Source organism: Mesoplodon densirostris, chromosome X, assembly GCF_025265405.1.
Source record: "Mesoplodon densirostris isolate mMesDen1 chromosome X, mMesDen1 primary haplotype, whole genome shotgun sequence".
Classification (NCBI taxonomy): domain Eukaryota; kingdom Metazoa; phylum Chordata; class Mammalia; order Artiodactyla; family Ziphiidae; genus Mesoplodon; species Mesoplodon densirostris.
In genome coordinates, this window is record NC_082681.1 from 78,730,964 (window position 1) to 78,749,788 (window position 18,825).

Here is an 18,825-nt window from a genome sequence, read left to right on the forward strand (position 1 = left end):
TGAAAAGTAAGGAAAATAATAAAAAGTAATAGTTTTCTGCTCCATCCCTTTCTACCCCCTGTCTTGCTCCCTAGAGGCAAGTATGTTTTTTTTAGTGCAAAGTTTTTTTCCTAGTGTTTTAAAACAATATTTTATTGAAAAGTTCAAATGTACACGTGAAGCAGAAAAGATAATATGATTCCCCTATTTTCCTATTACTCAGCTAGAGTAATCATCAACTCATGACCACTCTTGTTTCTTCTGTACCTCTTCTAACAGCAAACCCCTGGCCCCATGGATTATTTTGAAATAAGTCCAAAGAAGCATTATTTTGCCCATAAATATTTCAGTACATGTCTCTAAAAGACCAGATTTCTTTTTTATTCAAACCCAATACCCATTATCATACCTGATAAAATTTAATAAAGATGTTTCTAAAATCATCAAATATCCAGTCTTCCCTCCCCCCAACCCTTCCCACTTATCTCCCCCCCTTCTTTCCAGTTGGTTTTTTAGAATCAGGATTAAAGTCCACACCTTGTATTTTGTTAATATGTTTTATAGTTTACCTAAATTCTGGATTCTGATAACTGCATCCTTATGGTGTCATTTAATATAGTACTTTGTCCTCTGTTTTTCCTGTAAACTGGTAGTTAGATTTAGAAGCTTGATCTGATTCAGGTTCATTTTTGTCAAGAATAATTCATAGGCGGTATGGTGTACTTCCATCAGGAGGCACTAATGTCTCCTTGTCTCTTTTCTGTTGTGTTAGTGTCCTTTGACGATTATTGTCCCCAGATCCATTATTTCTGTGGGGGTCTGAATATTCTAATTCTGTAGTTACTTTGTTTATTAACTGGAATAGAGAGAAACTTTCATCAACTATTTGGTTACTCTGAAGTATATTTTGTATAAGAAAGTCCTAACTCTTCCCCTTTATTTAACAGTTTTCAGAATAATGAGTTGGTTCTGTAACATCCTTAAATGATGACTAAATGGTTTTTTTAAAAAAAAGTATTACTGTGAACTCATGAATTTTAACATATTTAATGACTTTCAATCCCTTGTAGTTATTATTCTTATTGAAGCACAATGTCCTATTTTGGGCTGGAAGGAGCCTCTTTAAGTGATTCTGAGTCCTTTTGGCACGACCTCAGCAGTCTTTAATAGTTTCATTTGGTTTCTGATATGGCAAGATATCCAGGCTTATCTTATATAGTTCCTACCCTAGACCTGGAATCAGCCATTCCTCTAAGGAGCCCTGCTTTCTTTTAGTGGAGAACATTTTTTAGAACCCACAGTCTGGACGTCACAAATGCTCATTACTATTGCATTGGTTATTGTTTCTAGACCTTTTTAGTGGACAGAGCTATGACATATATTTTTTTTTAAGAGAGAAAGTATATAATGAGTTCATACTGATATTTCCAATTGATATTTAGGATTATAGGGTTTTACTTAGCTTCTTGATTTTATATTTGTGTGTCTTTGGTGCTAAAAATCTTGGTGCCTAACATTAAAGTAATGAATAACCTCTTTTATCCTAGAAAATATATTTTGATAACAGTTTCAGGATATAGCAATATCGATATTATTACTAAGAATGATTTCTAAAAATGTTTAGGAATTTTTTTGCACTTTTGTTCTTAGGATATACCTCACTAGGGATGTACAGTCAAAATGTTGTTTTAATATTATTAAAATATCTTAAAATTACCTGAAATAATTCCTTTCCCTATGATTAAGCTATCGACTTGATACATAGTTAGGTTTATTTGCTTCTGCTTGCTTTTGATTTTTGTGATTGCTCCCACCTACCCATTTTGATTGAATTTTGTTTTATTTTATTATTCATTTATTTATTTATGGCTGCGTTGGGTCTTCGTTGCTGCACCCGGGCTTTCGCTAGTTGTGGCGAGCAGGGGCTACTCTTGTTGCAGTGCCTGGGCTTCTCATCATGGTGGCTTCTCTTGTTGCGGAGCACGAGCTCTAGGCACGCGGGCTTCGGTAGTTGCAGCACGTGGGCTCAGTAGTTGCAGAACGCGGGCCCTAGGGTGCGTGGGCTTCAGTAGTTGTGGCGTGTGGGCTCAGTAGTTGTGGTGCATGGGCTTAGTTGCTCTGTAGCATGTGGGCTCTTCCCGGACCAGGGATCAAACCCACGTCCCCTGAATTGGCAGGCAGATTCTTAACCACTGCACCACCAGGGAAGTCCCTGAATTTTGTTTTATAATTATGTAAAATATTGACATGGTTCTGAGGTCAAGTCAAATCTAAAGGAAGTATATTCAGAGAAGCCTAGCTTCTGTCTCTGTCCTCTTTACTCTGTTCCCTCCCTTCCCCTGTCGGTAACTATTTTGTTTATTTTATTGTTTATCCTTTTGATATGTGTGTATGTATGCATGTATGTATGTATATATGTATTTTATTGAAGTATAGTTAATTTATAATGCTAGTTTCATGTGTACAACATAGTGATTCAATATTTTTATAGATTATACTCCATTTAAAGTGATTTCAAAATAATGGCTATATTTCCCTGTGGTGTACAATATACCCTTGTTGCTTATTTATTTTATACATAGTAGTTTGCATCTCTAAATCCCCAACCCCTTTCTTGTCCTTTCTTCCTTCCCTCTCCCCACTGGTAACCACTAGTTTGTTCTCTATATCTGTGAGTTTGTTTCTGTTTTGTTATATACATTTGTTTGTCTTATCTTTTAGATTCCACATGTAAGTGATAATGTAGATTATTTGTCTTTCTCTCCTGTTGTTTTTTTTTGAAACTTAAAAATATTTATTCATTTATAATAACAATAATCAACGTATTATGTGTCAGCATAAATCATGTTTTTAACAGAAAATATCTATATTTTCCAAAACAAGAGAAAATATGTGAGAAGAGTGACATTGTTTTGCATTAAGTTCTTTTTACATAAAGTTACATCACATTTTTTTTTTTTTTTGCGGTACACGGGCCTCTCACTGTTGTGGCCTCTCCCGTTGCGGGGCACAGGCTCTGGAAGCGCAGGCTCAGTGGCCATGGCTCACGGGCCTAGCCGCTCTGCGGAATGTGGGATCTTCCCGGACCGGGGCACGAACCCATGTTGCCTGCATCGGCAGGCGGACTCTCAACCACTGCGCCACCAGGGAAGCCCACATTTTTTATTTCTATTCAAATAGAAAGTCACAAAAATTATCATCACCCTCATCAGTTCACTCAGTCCCATGTAATTAATTTTTTTTTCATCTTGATCTTTTGTTAGCACTTTTATGAATTCATCAGTTTTCCATTAGAGTTCAGAAAATGCTTATTCATTCAGTTCAGCAGTATAGTCAGTTACCAGAAACCTGTACTTATCAGAGTCTTTTCCATGAATTCCTTGAAGATGAAACCCTTTTATAGGAACATTTTTGCAAAAGAATCAGAGTACACGCAGAACTGTCTGTAAATGACAAAAGACTTAAAAATGACCACGGTTAAAGATTTGATAGAAGTTCATAATCAATTGATAAGGAAATTTAGTTACTTCTGAGATATACATTTTAAAGTAATAACTAGAATTATGACTTACAACATTATAGCAGAACATATAAGATTTTTAGGAATTTCATGTAATGTCTGAAACATTTATATTAACATGTTTCCATACAAATAACCCAAAGAAAGTTTAGTATTAGTTTTTTTAATTTAATTTATTTTTTTATACAGCAGCTTCTTATTAGTCATCAATTTTATACACATCAGTGTATACATGTCACACCCAATCACCCAATTCAGCACACCACCATCCCCACCCCACCGCGGCTTTCCCCCCTTGGTGGCCATACGTTTGTTCTCTACATCTGTGTCTCAACTTCTGCCCTGCAAACCGGTTCATCTGTACCATTTTTCTAGGTTCCACGTACATGCGTTAATATACAATATTTGTTTTTATTTTTCTGACTTACATCACTCCGTATGACAGTCTCTGGATCCATCCACGTCTCAACAAATGACTCAATTTCGTTCCGTTTTATGGCTGAGTAATATTCCATTGTATATATGTACCACAACTTCTTTATCCATTCGTCTGTCGATGGGCATTTAGGTTGCTTCCATGACCTGGCTATTGTAAATAGTGCTGCAATGAACATTGGGGTGCATGTGTCTTTTTGAGTTACGGTTTTCTCTGGGTATATGCCCAGTAGTGGGATTGCTGGATCATATGGTAATTCTAGTTTTCGTTTTTCAAGGAACCTCCATGCTGTTCTCCATAGTGGCTGTGTCAATTTACATTCCCACCAACAGTGCAAGAGGTTTCCCTTTTCTACACACCCTCTCCAGCATTTGTTGTTTGTAGATTTGCTGATGAAGCCCATTCTAACTGGTGTGAGGTGATACCTCATTGTAGTTTTGATTTGCATTTCTCTAGTAATTAGTGATGTTGAGCAGCTTTTCATGTGCTTCTTGGCCATCTGTATGTCTTCTTTGGAGAAATGTCTATTTAGGTCTTCTGACAGTTTTGGGATTGGGTTCTTTGTTTCTTTAATATTGAGCTGCATGAGCTGCTTATATATTTTGGAGATTAATCCTTTGTCCGTTGATTCGTTTGCAAATATTTTCTCCCATTCTGAGGGTTGTCTCTTCGTCTTGTTTATGGTTTCCCTTGCTGTGCAAAAGCTTTTAAGTTTCACTAGGTCCCATTTGTTTATTTTTGCTTTTATTTCCATTACTCTAGGAGGTGGATCAAAAGAGACCTTGCTGTGATTTATGTCAAAGAGTGTTCTGCCTATGTTTTCCTCTAAGAGTTTTATAGTGCCCAGTCATACATTTAGGTCTCTAATCCATTTTGAGTTTATTTTTGTGTATGATGTCAGGGAGTGTTCTAATTTCATTCTTTTACATGAAGCTGTCCAGTTTTCCAAGCACCACTTATTGAAGAGACTGTCTTTTCTCCATTGTAAATCCTTGCCTCCTTTGTCACAGATTAGTTGACCATAGGTGTGTGGGTTTATCTCTGGGCTTTCTATCTTGTTCCATTGATCTGTGTTTCTGTTTTTGTGCCAGTTCCATATTGTCTTGATTACTGTAGCTTTATAGTATAGTCTGAAGTCAGGGAGTCTGATTCCTCCAGCTCCGTTTTTTTTCCCTCAAGACTGCTTTGGCTATTCGAGGTCTTTTGTGTCTCCATACAAATTTTAAGATTTTTTGTTCTAGTTAGGTAAAAAATGCCAGTGGTAATTTGATAGGGATTGCCTTGAATCTGTAGATTGCTTTGGGTAATATAGTCATTTTCACAATATTGATTCTTCCAATCCGAGAACATGGTTTATCTCTCCATCTGTTGGTATCATCTTTAATTTCTTTCATCAGTGTCTTATAGTTTTCTGCATACAGGTCTTTTGTCTCCCTATGTAGATTTATTCCTAGGTATTTTATTCTTTTTGTTGCAATGGTAAATGGGAGTGTTTCCTTAATTTCACTTTCAGATTTTTCATCATTAGTGTATAGGAATGCCAGAGATTTCTGTGCATTAATTGTGTATCCTGCAACTTTACCACATTCATTGATTAGCTCTAGTAGTTTTCTGGTGGCATTTTTAGGATTCTCTGTGTATAGTATCATGTCATCTGCAAACAGTGACAGGTTTACTTCTTCTCTTCCAATTTGTGTTCCTTTTATTTCCTTTTCTTCTCTTGATGGCCGTGGCTACGACTTGCAAAACTATGTTGAATAATATTGGTTAGAGTGGACATCCTTGTCTTGTTCCTGATCTTAGAGGAAATGCTTTCAGTTTTTCACCATTGAGAACGATGTTTGCTGTGGGTTTGTCATACATGGCCTCTATTATGTTGAGGTGGGTTCCTTCTGTGCCTACTTTCTGAAGAGTTTTTATCATAAATGGGTGTTGAATTTTGTCAAAAGCTTTTTCTGCATCTATTGAGATGATCATATGGTTTTTATTCTTCAGTTTGTTAATATGGTGTATCACATTGATTCATTTGCGTATATTGAAGAATCCTTGCATCCCTGGGATAAATCCCACTTTATCATGGTGTACGATCCTTTTAATGTGTTGTTGGATTCTGTTTGCTAGTATTTTGTTGAGGATTTTTGCATCTATATTCATCAGTGATACTGGTCTGTAATTTTCTTTCTTTGTTGTATCTTTGCCTGGTTTTGGTATCTGGGTGATGGTGGCCTCATAGAAAGAGTTTGGGAGTGTCCCTTCCTCTGCAGTTTTTTGGAAGAGTTTGAGAAGGATAGGTGTTAGCTCTTCGCTAAATGTTTGATAGAATTCACCTGTGAAGCCATCTGGTCCTGGACTTTTGTTTGTTGGAAGATTTTTAATCATAGTTTCAATTTTACTACTTGTGATTGGTCTGTTCATATTTTCTATTTCTTCCTGGTTCAGTCTTGCAAGGTTATACCTTTCTAAGAATTTGTCCCTTTCTTCCAGGTTGTCCATTTTATTGGCATAGAGTTTCTTGTAGTAATCTCTCATGATCTTTTGTATTTCTGCAGTGTCAGTTGTTACTTCTCCGTTTTCATTTCTAATTCTATTGATTTGAGTCTTCTCCCTTTTTTTCTTGATGAGTCTGGCTAATGGTTTGTCAATTTTGTTTATCTTCTCAAAGAACCGGCTTTTAGTTTTATTGATCTTTGCTATTGTTTTCTTTGTTTCTATTTCATTTATTTCTGCTGTGATATTTATGATGTCTTTCCTTCTGCTAACTTTGGGTTTTGTTTATTCTTCTTTCTCCAGTTCCTTTAGGTGTAAGGTTAGATCGTTTATTTTAGATTTTTCTTGTTTCTTGAGGTAGGGTTGTATATCTATAAACTTCTCTCTTAGAACTGCTTTTGCTGCATCCCATAGGTTTTGGATTGTCGTATTTTTATTGTCATTTGTCTCTGTGTTTTTTTGATGTCCTCTTTGATTTCTTCAGTGATCTCCTGGTTATTTATTAAGGTATTGTTTAGCCTCCATGTGTTTGTGTTTTTTTACGTTTTTCTCCCTGTAGTTCATTTCTAATCTCATAGCGTTGAGGTCAGAAAAGATGCTTGATATGATTTCAATTTTCTTAAATTTACTGAGGCTTGATTTGTGACCCAAGATGTGATCTATCCTGGAGAATGTTCCGTGCACACTTGAGAAGGAAGTGTAATCTGCTGTTTTTGGATGGAATGTCCTGTAAATATCAATTACATCTGTCTGGTCTATTGTGACATTTAAAGCTCGTGTTTCCTTGTTTATTTTCATTTTGGGTGATCTGTCCATTGGTGTAAGTGAGGTGTTAAAGTCCCCCACTATTACTGTGTTACTGTCGATTTCCTCTTTTATAGCTGTTCGCTGTTGCCTTATGTATTGAGGTGCTCCTGTGTTGGGTGCATATATATTTATAATTGTTGTATCTTCTTCTTGGATTGATCCCTTGATCATTATGTAGTGTCCTTTCTTGTCTCTTGTAACAGTCTTTAGTTTAAAGTCTATTTTATCTGATATGAGTATTGCTACTCCAGCTTTCTTTTGATTTCCATTTGCATGGAATATCTTTTTCCATCCCCTCACTTTCAGTCTGTATGTGTCCCTAGGTCTGAAGTGGGTCTCTTGTAGACAGCATATAGATGGGTCTTGTGTTTGTATCCATTCAACAAGCCTGTGTGTTTTGGTTGCAGCATTTAATCCATTCACGTTTATGGTAATTAACGATATGTATGTTCCTATGACCATTTTCTTAATTGTTTTGGGTTTGTGTTTGTAGGTCCTTTTCTTCTCTTGTGTTTCCCACTTAGAGAAGTTCCTTTAGCTTTTGTTGTAGAGCTGGTTTGGTGGTGCTGAATTCCCTTAGCTTTTGCTTGTCTGTAAAGCTTTTGATTTCTCCTTCGAATCTGAATGAGATCCTTGCCGGGTGGAGTAATCTTGTTTGTAGGTTCTTTCCTTTCATCACTTTAAGTATATCATGCCACTCCCTTCTGACTTGTAGAACTTCTGCTGAGAAATCAGCTGTTAACCTTATGGGAGTTCCCTTGTATATTATTTGTCATTTTTCCCTTGTTGCTTTCAGTAATTTTTCTTTGTCTTTAATTTTTGCCAATTTGATTACTATGTGTTTCGGCGTGTTTCTGCTTGGGCTTATCCTGTATGGGACTTGCTGCGCTTCCTGGACTTGGGTGGGTATTTCCTTTCCCATGTCGGGGAAGTTTTCGACTGTAATCTCTTCAAATATTTTCTCTGGTCATCTCTCTCTCTTCTTCTTCTGGGACCCCTATTATGTGAGTGTTGTTGCATTTAATATTGTCCCAGAGGTGTCTTAGGCTGTCTTCATTTCTTTTCATTCTTTTTTCTTTATTCTGGTCCACAGCAGTGAATTCCACCATTCTGTCTTCCAGGTCACTTACCTGTTCTTCTGCCTCAGTCATTCTGCTATTGATTCTTTCTAATGTAGTTTTCATTTCAGTTATTGTATTGTTCATCTCTGTTTGTTTGTTCTTTAATTCTCTTAGGTCTTTGGTAAACATTTCTTGCATCTTCTCGATCTTTGCCTCCATTCTTTTTCTGAGGTCCTGGATCATCTTCACTCTCATTCTGAATTCCTTTTCTGGAAGGTTGCCTATCTGCACTTCATTTCATTGTTTTTCTGGGGTTTATCTTGTTCCTTCATCTGGTACATAGCTCTCTGCCTTTTCATCTTGTCTATCTTTCTGCAAATGTGGTTTTTGTTCCACAGGCTGCAGGATTGTAGTTCTTCTTGCTTCTGCTCTATGCCGTCTGGTGGATGAGGCTATCTAAGAGGCTTGTATAAGTTTCTGATGGGAGAGACTGGTGGTTGGTAGAGCTGACTGTTGCTCTGGTGGGCAGAGCTCAGTAAAACTTTAATCCGCTTGACTGTTGATGGGTGGGGCTGGGTTCCCTCCCTGCCAGTTTTTTTGGCCTGAGGCAACCCAACACTGGAGCCTACCTGGGCTCTTTGGTCGGGCTAATGACAGACTATGGGAGGACTCATGCCAAGGAGTACTTCCCAGAACTTTTGCTGCCAGTGTCCTTGTCCCCACGGCAAGCCACAGCCACCCACCACCTCTGCAGGCGACCCTCCAACACTAGCAGGTAGGTCTGGTTCAATCTCCTATGGGGTCACTGCTCCTTCCCCTGGGTTCCGATGCGCACACTACTTTGTTTGTGCCCTCCAGGAGTGGAGTCTCTCTTTCCCCCAGTCCTGTTGAAGTCCTGCAATCAAATCCCACTAGGCTTCAAAGTCTGATTCTCTAGGAATTCCTCCTCCCGTTGCTGGACCCCCCAGGTTGGGAAGCCTGACATGGGGCTCAGAACCTTCACTCCAGTGGGTGGACTTCTGTGGTATAAGTGTTCTCCAGTCTGTGAGTCACCCACCCAGCAATTATGGGATTTGATTTTACTGTGATTGTGCCCCTCCTACCATCTGATTGTGGCTTCTCCTTTGTCTTTGGATGTGGGGTATCTTTTTTGGTCAGTTCCAGTGTCTTCCTGTCGATGATTGTCCAGCAGCTAGTTGTGATTCTGGTGTTCTGACAAGAGGGAGTGAGAGCACGTCCTTCTACTCCGGCGTCTTGGTTCCACTCTCTACTTTTGCTTTTTATATATAAGCAACTAGGTATTTATTCATATCTCTGCCTGCCCCGAGTTTCTGAGATAATTGGTAGTGTTCCATATGTATACTTTTCTCCACCTTTTTTTTTTTACCCTATTTAACATTATATCCTAGAGATCACTCCATAGCAGTATATAGAGATGCTCGTTTGTTTTCTTTAGCTACATAGCATTCAGTTGGTGCATGTAACTTGTCATATTCAACCACCCCTCTTTGATGGACATTTGGATGCTGCAGTGAATTGCCTTGTGCATATATCTTTTCGTATTTTAAGGCTATTGCTTGTAACCATGTTTGTTTTTACTTCTCACGTTTACTTTCATATATCTTAATCATATGCTTATATCACTGTATTAGTTTGCTAGGGTTGCCATAACAAAATACTATACAGTGGGTGGTCTAAACAATAGAAATTTATTTTCCCACAATTCTGTCCAAGATCAAGATCCAAAATCAAGTCCAGGATCAAGGTGTTGGAAGGTTTGTTTTCTCCTGAGGCCTCTCTGCTTGGCTTGCAGATGGCTGCCTTTTCGCTGTGTCCTCATATGGCATTTCCTCAGTGTGGGCACACACCTGGTGTCCCTTTGTGTGTCCAAATTTCTTCTTAAAAGGACACCAGTCAGATTGGATTAGGGCACACCCTAATGGTGTCATTTTAGCTTCATCATTTTGTTAAAGGCCCTATCTTCAAATACAGTCACATTCTGAGGTACTGGGAGCTGGGACTTCAACGTATGAATTTTTTTGGTGGGGAGGGGCGACACAATTCAGCCTACAATAATTAAATCTTTTTTTTTCTTTTTTTTTTTTACATCTTTATTGGAGTATAATTGCTTTAAATGGTGTTAGTTTCTGCTTTATAACAAAGTGAATCAGTTATACATATACATATGTTCCCATATCTCTTCCCTCTTGCGTCTCCCTCCCACCCATCTAGGTGGTCACAAAGCACCGAGCTGATCTCCCTGTGCTATGCGGCTGCTTCCCACTAGCTATCTATTTTACGTTTGGTGGTGTATATATGTCCATGCCTCTCTCTCGCTTTGTCACAGCTTACCCTTCCCCCTCCCCATATCCTCAAGTCCATTCTGTAGTAGGTCAGTGTCTTTATCAGCTTCGTATTTGATCTGTTTCTTTCTGCTATGATAGATGAAGATTTATCTCATCATATATTACCTCCCCTACTCCTTTCAGTTTTTGTTAGTTATATTATACTGTTTTTAATTTGATTATTATTACTATTTAAATTTAAATTTATTTATTTTAATATATTTAAGTTTTTATTTCTTTCTCCATCAGTTTTGAAGAGTATATCTTTACTTTCAACTCTGAGGATATTAGTACCTTTATCATTCTCTCTCCCTTTCCCCACCATTACCTTTCCAACTTCTGTTACCTCTGACATTTGCATTTTTGGCTTTATTGATTTCAAAGCATGGAACCTAAAAGGAGCATTTTATTGATTATAACTACTGTTTAATTCTGTGGATAATAATGGTATTTCTCTTTGTTTTTCCATCTACTAGCTGTCTTAATTGTATTTTCTCATGTATTCTGTTTGTTGAGTGTGATGTCCTTTCGTATTATTGGTTTCCCTCAGATATTTGGTGATTCTTGCTTATATTTAATTTGAGATTCCTTGATAGTCTTCTGCATCACACTATTTATTGTAACTGAATCCAGTGACTGATGGAGAATTAAGACCAGAGGTTTTGCATTGACCTGTGTTATCAGCCACCTGGAACTCTGTTTTTCTCTAGCCTAAGTGATTGTACTTACTGTTCCTTTCTGGGGAGGAGGGGAGAGTATAGCTCTTGGGGATGAAGCCTACTGCCTGATACTCCTCCTGTTCATATCCAGAATGTTTCCACATTTTGCATTTTTGTGCATTTTAGGATATGGGATTTTGCCTCATTCCATTTGCTGTCTATTTTTCAGAGGTTCTTCATAATTTCATATCAACTGAAAACGCCCCTTATTTTTCAGGACTATTATTAATAAGAAAAATATGTATATTTTTCTTTTATTTCTAGAAAAAAAAATATAAATCCCTAGAAAGGATTTATATAATATATATAATATGTATCATAATATATTTATATGATATATATATCCTTTCTAGGGGTTTATAGTATATAAAATTTATAGTATATATTATATACATTTATAGTATATAAAATTTATAGTATATCATAGTATGTACTATATACACATCATTTCTAGGGATTTATAATAGAAGGGGTGGCTGTAGTGTGTGCTCAATCCTCCATCTTGATTCAGTCCTTGTTTGCTTCCACAGTATTTGTGTCTGTCAGTTATAATACTGTGAGCTTCTTCAGGGTGCCTGGCATGTAAAGGATACATAATAAACATTTGCTGGACTAAGAAAAATTTTATTAGAGACATAATTAAAAACTAGAACCGAGGTATGTTGACTTATAGGCTAGTGCTTATCATACAACTTTCTTAAAGTATGAGAGGCATTAAGTTTTTTTTTATTTTAAGAAGATGTTGGTGGTAGGAGTTTATTAATCAATTTATTTAATTTTGCTGTGTTGCGTCTTCATTTCTGTGCGAAGGCTTTCTCTAGTTGTGGCAAGTGGGGGCCACTCTTCATCGCGGTGCACGGGCCTCTCACTGTCGCAGCCTCTCTTGTTGCGGAGCACAGGCTCCAGACATGCAGGCTCAATAGTTGTGGCTCACGGGCCTAGTTGCTCCGCGGCATGTGGGATCCTCCCAGACCAAGGCTCAAACCCATGTCCCATGCATTAGCAGGCAGATTCTCAACCACTGCACCACCAGGGAAGCCCCAGGCATTAAGTTTTAGAACTTTCTCTTCCTGTCTAAATTATCTCAATGTTTTCTTTTAGTCTTTTCTTAGAAGATGTGTTTTCAAATCTATTAATTTTTTTTTTTTTTTTTTTTTTTTTTTTTGCGGTACGCAGGCTTCTCACTGTTGTGGCCTCTCCCGTTGCAGAGCACAGGCTCCAGACGTGCAGGCTCAGCAGCCATGGCTCACGGGCCTAGCCGCTCCGCGGCATGTGGGATCTTCCCAGGCCGGGGCACGAACTCGCGTCCCCTGCATCGGCAGGCGGACTCTCAACCACTGTGCCACCAGGGAAGCCCAAATCTATTAATTTTTTATTATTGCTTTTCTTAAGACCGTTTCTCTTTAATTATGGAGTTCCGAACAGAGCACAGAACTCTAATAAATGCTGTTAGTTTTTTGTTTTCTGTGGATTACACTGCTGAATATGGACAGAGGATTAAATATTTTCTCCAATATAATCCTCAATCAGTTTGGAAGAGGTGTGAATTTTTAAAAATTATTTTCTAACTTCTTTCTTCCAGCTGAATATGAAAACAGGAGTAGGATGGGTGGATATTGGAAATGCTGTGATCGCTGATGAATTTTTTCAAGCTGCCATGGCTGTAAGTTACCACTGATTTTTAGCTGTGGCAGTTATTAGTAACAATTGTGGTTATTTGCATCATTACATTGTATTGTGGTTTATTTTCCAGGGTGTGGAGCAGTTATATGTCAAATTAATGCAGAGTTGCTCCACTGAGGCCCATGTGACTATGCAGAAGAATGATACGGAGAGGGACGTTTTCAGAGTGCTGTCTTACCAAGCAGAGTCAGTAGGTATCATAGTCACTAGGGCTTCACAGTAGGGTATTTTATATACGTAAATGCAAAAGTGATGACATGTAACCTATTAGAAGAAAGTCAGGTGTCATTGGTCTTTTATAGGATATTATATTTGGCCTTTTTAATCTCTGTTTTATATCTGAAGGTGACATTACTAATGGTGATTGGTACCTATTGGGGTGGATGAGATTGAAAAGACTTATATAACTAATCATCATTTTCAGCCACTGCATGTAATGTCTATCATTTATTTGTGGCAGTGGCCTCTACTTGAAATACCTGTCTCTGTGGATATCTTACATTCATAGTCTACCTAAAATATTTGCCCAAGAAGAGCCTTCACATTTGCAATTATTCTGGGTTGTTTGCTGATGTTTTCTAAAAGTCTGCTGATGTCAGTGTTCAGAGTTGTACTTCACCTCTGTTTGGCTTGTGGGTTTTCTTCTTTTGTCACCATGCAGGTAGGTGTGCATTTTCAGTTGACAAAATGTAAGCTGTGATGAGTTTACTCTCTGAAATTATGTAATTCTAGAAATGAAAGAGACCTTAAGAATCATCTAGCATAATCTTATTTTTATTTTTTAACATCTTCATTGAGATATTTATAATTTGTATACTATAAAATTAACACATTTTAAATGTACAATTCAGTGGTTTTAGTATATTCATAGAATTGTACAACCTTCACCACAATCTTAAGTTTAAAACATTTTCAGTACCCCAAAAGAAACCCCCTATCCATTAGCAGTCACTCCCTGTTCCTCCTGACCCCAGCTCTAGCAACCACTAATATACTTTCTGTCTTTATAGATTTACCTGTTCTGGGCATTTCATATAAATGAAATCATACAATATTTGGTCTTTTGTGATTAGCTTCTTTTACTTCGCATGTTTTCAGGGTTCATCTATGTTGTAGCATGTATCAATATTTTTATTACCAAATAATGTTCTACTGTATGGATATACCAAATTTTGTTTATCCATTCATCTATTGATGAACATTTGGATTGTTTCCAGTTTGGGGCTATTATGAATAATTCTACTGTGAACATTCACGTACAGATTTTTGTGTGTACGTTTTAAAATTTCTCTTGGATATATACCTAGGAGTAGAATTGCTGAATAACATGATTATTCTGTGTTTAACCTTTTGTGAAACTGCCAGACTGTTTCCCACAGTGGCTGTACCATTTTACACTTCTGCCACTAGTCTCTGAGGGCTCCAATTTCTGCATATCTATGAGTTTTATAGATTTAGCACTTACATTTATGTCTTTGATCCATTTCAAGTTAATTTTCTAGTATGGCATGAGGTGGGAGTCCAACTGCATTCTTTTGCATATAGCTATCCAGTTGTCCCAGCACCATTTATTGAAAAGACTATACCTTCCCCATTGAATGGTCTTAGCACTCTTGTTAAAAATTAATTGATCCTGGCGAGGCTCTGGAACTGTTATTTGACTTCGTGGTGCGGAGATTTTGTGAGGTGGTGTTATCCCGATTTTACGAATGAGGAGCCTGAGGCTCAGATAGAATGCCCTAAAACCAACAACAACACACTGAGTAAATAATACTAAAATAAGAAGGCTACTAGAGGAGACCTTCAAGATGGCAGAGGAGTAAGACGTGGAGATCAACTTCCTCTCCACACATACATCAGAAATACATCTACATGTGGAACACCTCCTACAGAACACCTACTGAATGCTGGCAGAAGACCTCACACTTCCCAAAAGGCAAGAAACTCCCCACGAACCTGGGTAGGGCAAAAGAAAAAGGAAAAAACAGAGACACAAGAATAAGGATGGGACCTGGACCTCTGGGAGGGAGCTGTGAAGGAGGAAAAGTTTCCACACACTAGGAAGCCCCTTCACTGGTAGAGACAGCAGGTGGCCAGGGGGGAAGGTTTGGGGCCACGGAGGACAGCGCAGCAACAGAGGTGCAGAGGGCAAAGCAGAGAGATTCCCGCACAGAGGATCGGTGCCGACCAGCACTCACCAGCCCAAGAGGCTTGTCTGTTCACCTTCTGCGACGGGCGAGGGCTGGGAGCTGAGGCTCCAGCTTTGGAGGACAGATCCCAGGGAGAGCGCTGGGGTTGGCTGTGTGAACACAGCCTGAAGGGGGCTAGTGCGCCACAGATAGCCAGGAGGAAAAAGTCTGGAACTGCCTAAGAGGAAAGAGACCACGGTTTTGGGGTGCACAAGGAGAGGGGATTCAGAGCACCGCCTAAACAAGCTCGAGAGACAGGCATGAGCTGCGACTATCATCGTGGGCACCAGAGACGGGCATGAAATGCTAAGGCTGCTGCTGCAGCCACCAAGAAGCCAGTGTGCATGCACAGGACACTATCCATACCTCCATTTCCGGGAGCCTGTGCAGCCCTCCACTGCCAGGGTCCCGTGATCCAGGGACAACTTCCCTGGGAGAAGACACGGCGCGCCTCAGACTGTTGCAACGTCATGTAGGTCTCTGCTGCCGCAGGCTCGCCCCACATTCCATACCCCTTACTCCCCCAAGCCTGAGTGAGCCAGAGCCCCCTAATCAGCTGCTACTTTAACCCCATCCTGCCTGAGCAAAGAACAGACACCCTCAGGCGACCTACACGCAGAGGCGGGTCCAAATCCAAAGCTGAACCCCATGAGTTGTGTGAACAATAAGAGAAAGGGAAATTTCTCCCAGCAGCCTCAGGAGCAGCGGATTAAATCTCCACAGTCAACTTGATGTACCCTGCATCTGTGGAATACCTGAATAGACAACGAATCATCCCACAATTGAGGCGGTGGACTTTGGGAGCAACTGTAGACTTGAGGTTTGCTTTCTGCATCTAATTTGTATCTGGTTTTATGTTTATCTTAGTTTAGTATTTAGAGTTTATTATCATTGGGAGATTTGTTCAGTGATTTGGTTGTTCTCTTCCTGTTCCTTTTATATATATATATATATATATATATATATATATATATATATATATATATATGTATTTTTTTCCTTTTTCTCTTTTGGTGAGTGCGTATGTGTATGCTACTTTATGTGATGTTTTTCTGTATAGCTTTGCTTTTACCGTTTGTCCTACGGTTCTGTTTGTCCATTTTTTTTTTAGTAGAGTTTCTAGTGCTTGTTATCATTGGTGGATTTGTTCTTTGGTTTGGTTGCTCTCTTCTTTCTTTCTTTTTTTCTCCCTTTGATTCTGAGCCGTGTAGCTGACAGGGTCTTGGTGTTATGGCCGGGTGTCAGGCCTGTGCCTCCAAGGTGGGAGAGCCAAGTTCAGGATATTGGTCCACCAGAGACCTCCCAGCTCCAAGCAATATCAAATGGCGAGAGCTCTCCCAGAGATCTCCGTCTCGACGATAAGACCCAGCTCCACTCAACGAGCAGCAAGCTACAATGCTGGACACCCTATGCCAAACAACTAGCAAGACAGGAACACAACCCCATCCATTAGCAGAGAGGCTGCCTAAAATCATAAAAAGGCCACAGACATCCCAAAACACACCACCAGACATGGACCTGTCCACCAGAAAGACAAGATCGAGCCTCATCCACCAGAACACAGGCACCAGTCCCCTCCAACAGGAGGCCTGCACAACCCACTGAAACAACCTTAGCCACTGGGGGCAGACACCAAACACAACGGAAACTATGAACCTGCAGCCTGCGAAAAGGAGACCCCAAACAGAGTAAGTTAAGCAAAATGAGAAGACAGAGAAACACACAACAGATGAAGGAGCAAGGCAAAAACCCATGAGACCAAACAAATGAAGAGGAAATAGGCAGCCTAGCGGAAAAAGAATTCAGAATAATGATAGTAAAGATGATCCAAAATCTTGGAAATAGAATAGACAAAATGCAAGAAACATTTAACAAGGACCTAGAAGAACTAAAGAGTAAACAAACAATGATGAATAACACAATAAATGAAATTAAAAACTCTCTAGAAGGGATCAATAGGAGAATAACTGAGGCAGAAGAACGGGTAAGTGACCTGGAAGATAAAATAGTGGAAATAACTACAGCAGAGCAGAATAAAGGAAAAAGAATGAAAAGAATTGAGGACAGTCTTAGAGACCTCTGGGACAACATTAAATGCACCAACATGCAAATAATAGGGATCCCAGAAGAAGAAGAGGAAAAGAAAGGGACTGACAAAATATTCGAAGAGATTATAGTTGAAAACTTCCCTAATATGGGAAAGGAAATAGTTAATCAAGTCCACAAAGCACAGAGGATCCCATACACAATAAATCCAAGGAGAAACATGCCAAGGCACATGTTAATGAAACTATCAAAAATTAAATACAAAGCAAAAATATTAAAAGCAGCAAGGGAAAAATGACAAATAACATACAAGGGAATCCCCATAAGGTTACAGGTGATCTTTCAGCAGAAACTCTGCAAGCCAGAATGGAGTTGGAGGAAATATTTAAAGTGCTGAAAGGGAAAAACCTACAACCAAGATTACTCTAGCCAGCAGGGATCTCATTCAGATTTGACGGAGAAATTAAAACCTTTACAGACAAGCAAAAGCTAAGAGAATTCAGCACCACTAAGCCAGCTTTACAACAAATGCTAAAGGAACTTCTCTAGGCAAGAAACACAACAGAAGGAATATACCTACAATAACACACCGAAAACAACTAAAAATGATAATAGGAACATACATATCGATAACTACCTTAAATGTAAGTGGATTAAATGCTCCAACCAAAAGACACAGACTGGCTGAATGGATACAAAAACAAGACCCATGTATATGCTGTCTACAAGAGACCCACTTCAGACCTAGGGACACATACAGACTGAAAGTGAGGGGACGGAAAAAGATATTCCATGCAAAGGGAAATCAAAAGAAAGCTGGAGTAGCAATTCTCATATCAGACAAAAGAAACTGTAAAATAAAGAGTATTACAAGAAACAAGTACACTATATAATGATCAAGGGATCGATCCAAGAAGAAGATATAACAATTGTAAATATTTATGCACCCAACATAGGAGCACCTCAATACATAAGGGAAATGCTAACAGCCATATAATGGGAAATTGACAGTAACACAATCATAGTAGGGGACTTTGATACCCCAATTTCACCAATGGACAGATTATCCAAAGTGAAAATAAATAAGGAACCACAAGCTTTAAATGATATATTTAACAAGATGGACTTATTTGATGTTTATAGGAAATTCCAACCAAAAACAACAGAATACAGTTTCTTCTCAAGTACTCATGGAACATTCTCCAGGATAGGTCATACCTTGGGTCACAGATCAAGCCTTGGTAAATTTAAGAAAATTGAAATCGTATCAAGTATCTTTTCCGACCACAGTGCTATGATACTAGGTCAAGTATCTTTTCCGACCACAGTGCTATGATACTAGGTATCACTTACAGGGGAAAATCTGTAAAAAATACAAACGAATGGAGGCTAAAGAATACACTACTGAATAACCAAGGGATCACTGAGGAAGTCAAAAAGGAAATACAAAAATATGTAGAAACCAATGCCAATGAAAACAGGATGACCCAAAACGTATGGCATGCAGCAAAAGCAGTTCTAAGAGGGAAGTTTATTGCAATACATTCCTACCT

At 38.7% G+C, this 18,825-nt stretch overlaps 1 protein-coding gene across 1 annotated transcript in view; it reads left to right on the plus strand.

Annotated features, from left to right (window-relative positions):
• Positions 1-18,825, plus strand: part of TEX11 (testis expressed 11) — a 378,612-nt gene that overhangs the window by 43,402 nt on the left and 316,385 nt on the right. Inside the window, exons 6-7 of the mRNA XM_060086496.1 lie at positions 12,937-13,017; positions 13,108-13,227. Coding sequence (XP_059942479.1) covers positions 12,937-13,017; positions 13,108-13,227 — 201 coding nt within the window. The remainder of the gene's footprint in view (positions 1-12,936; positions 13,018-13,107; positions 13,228-18,825) is intronic.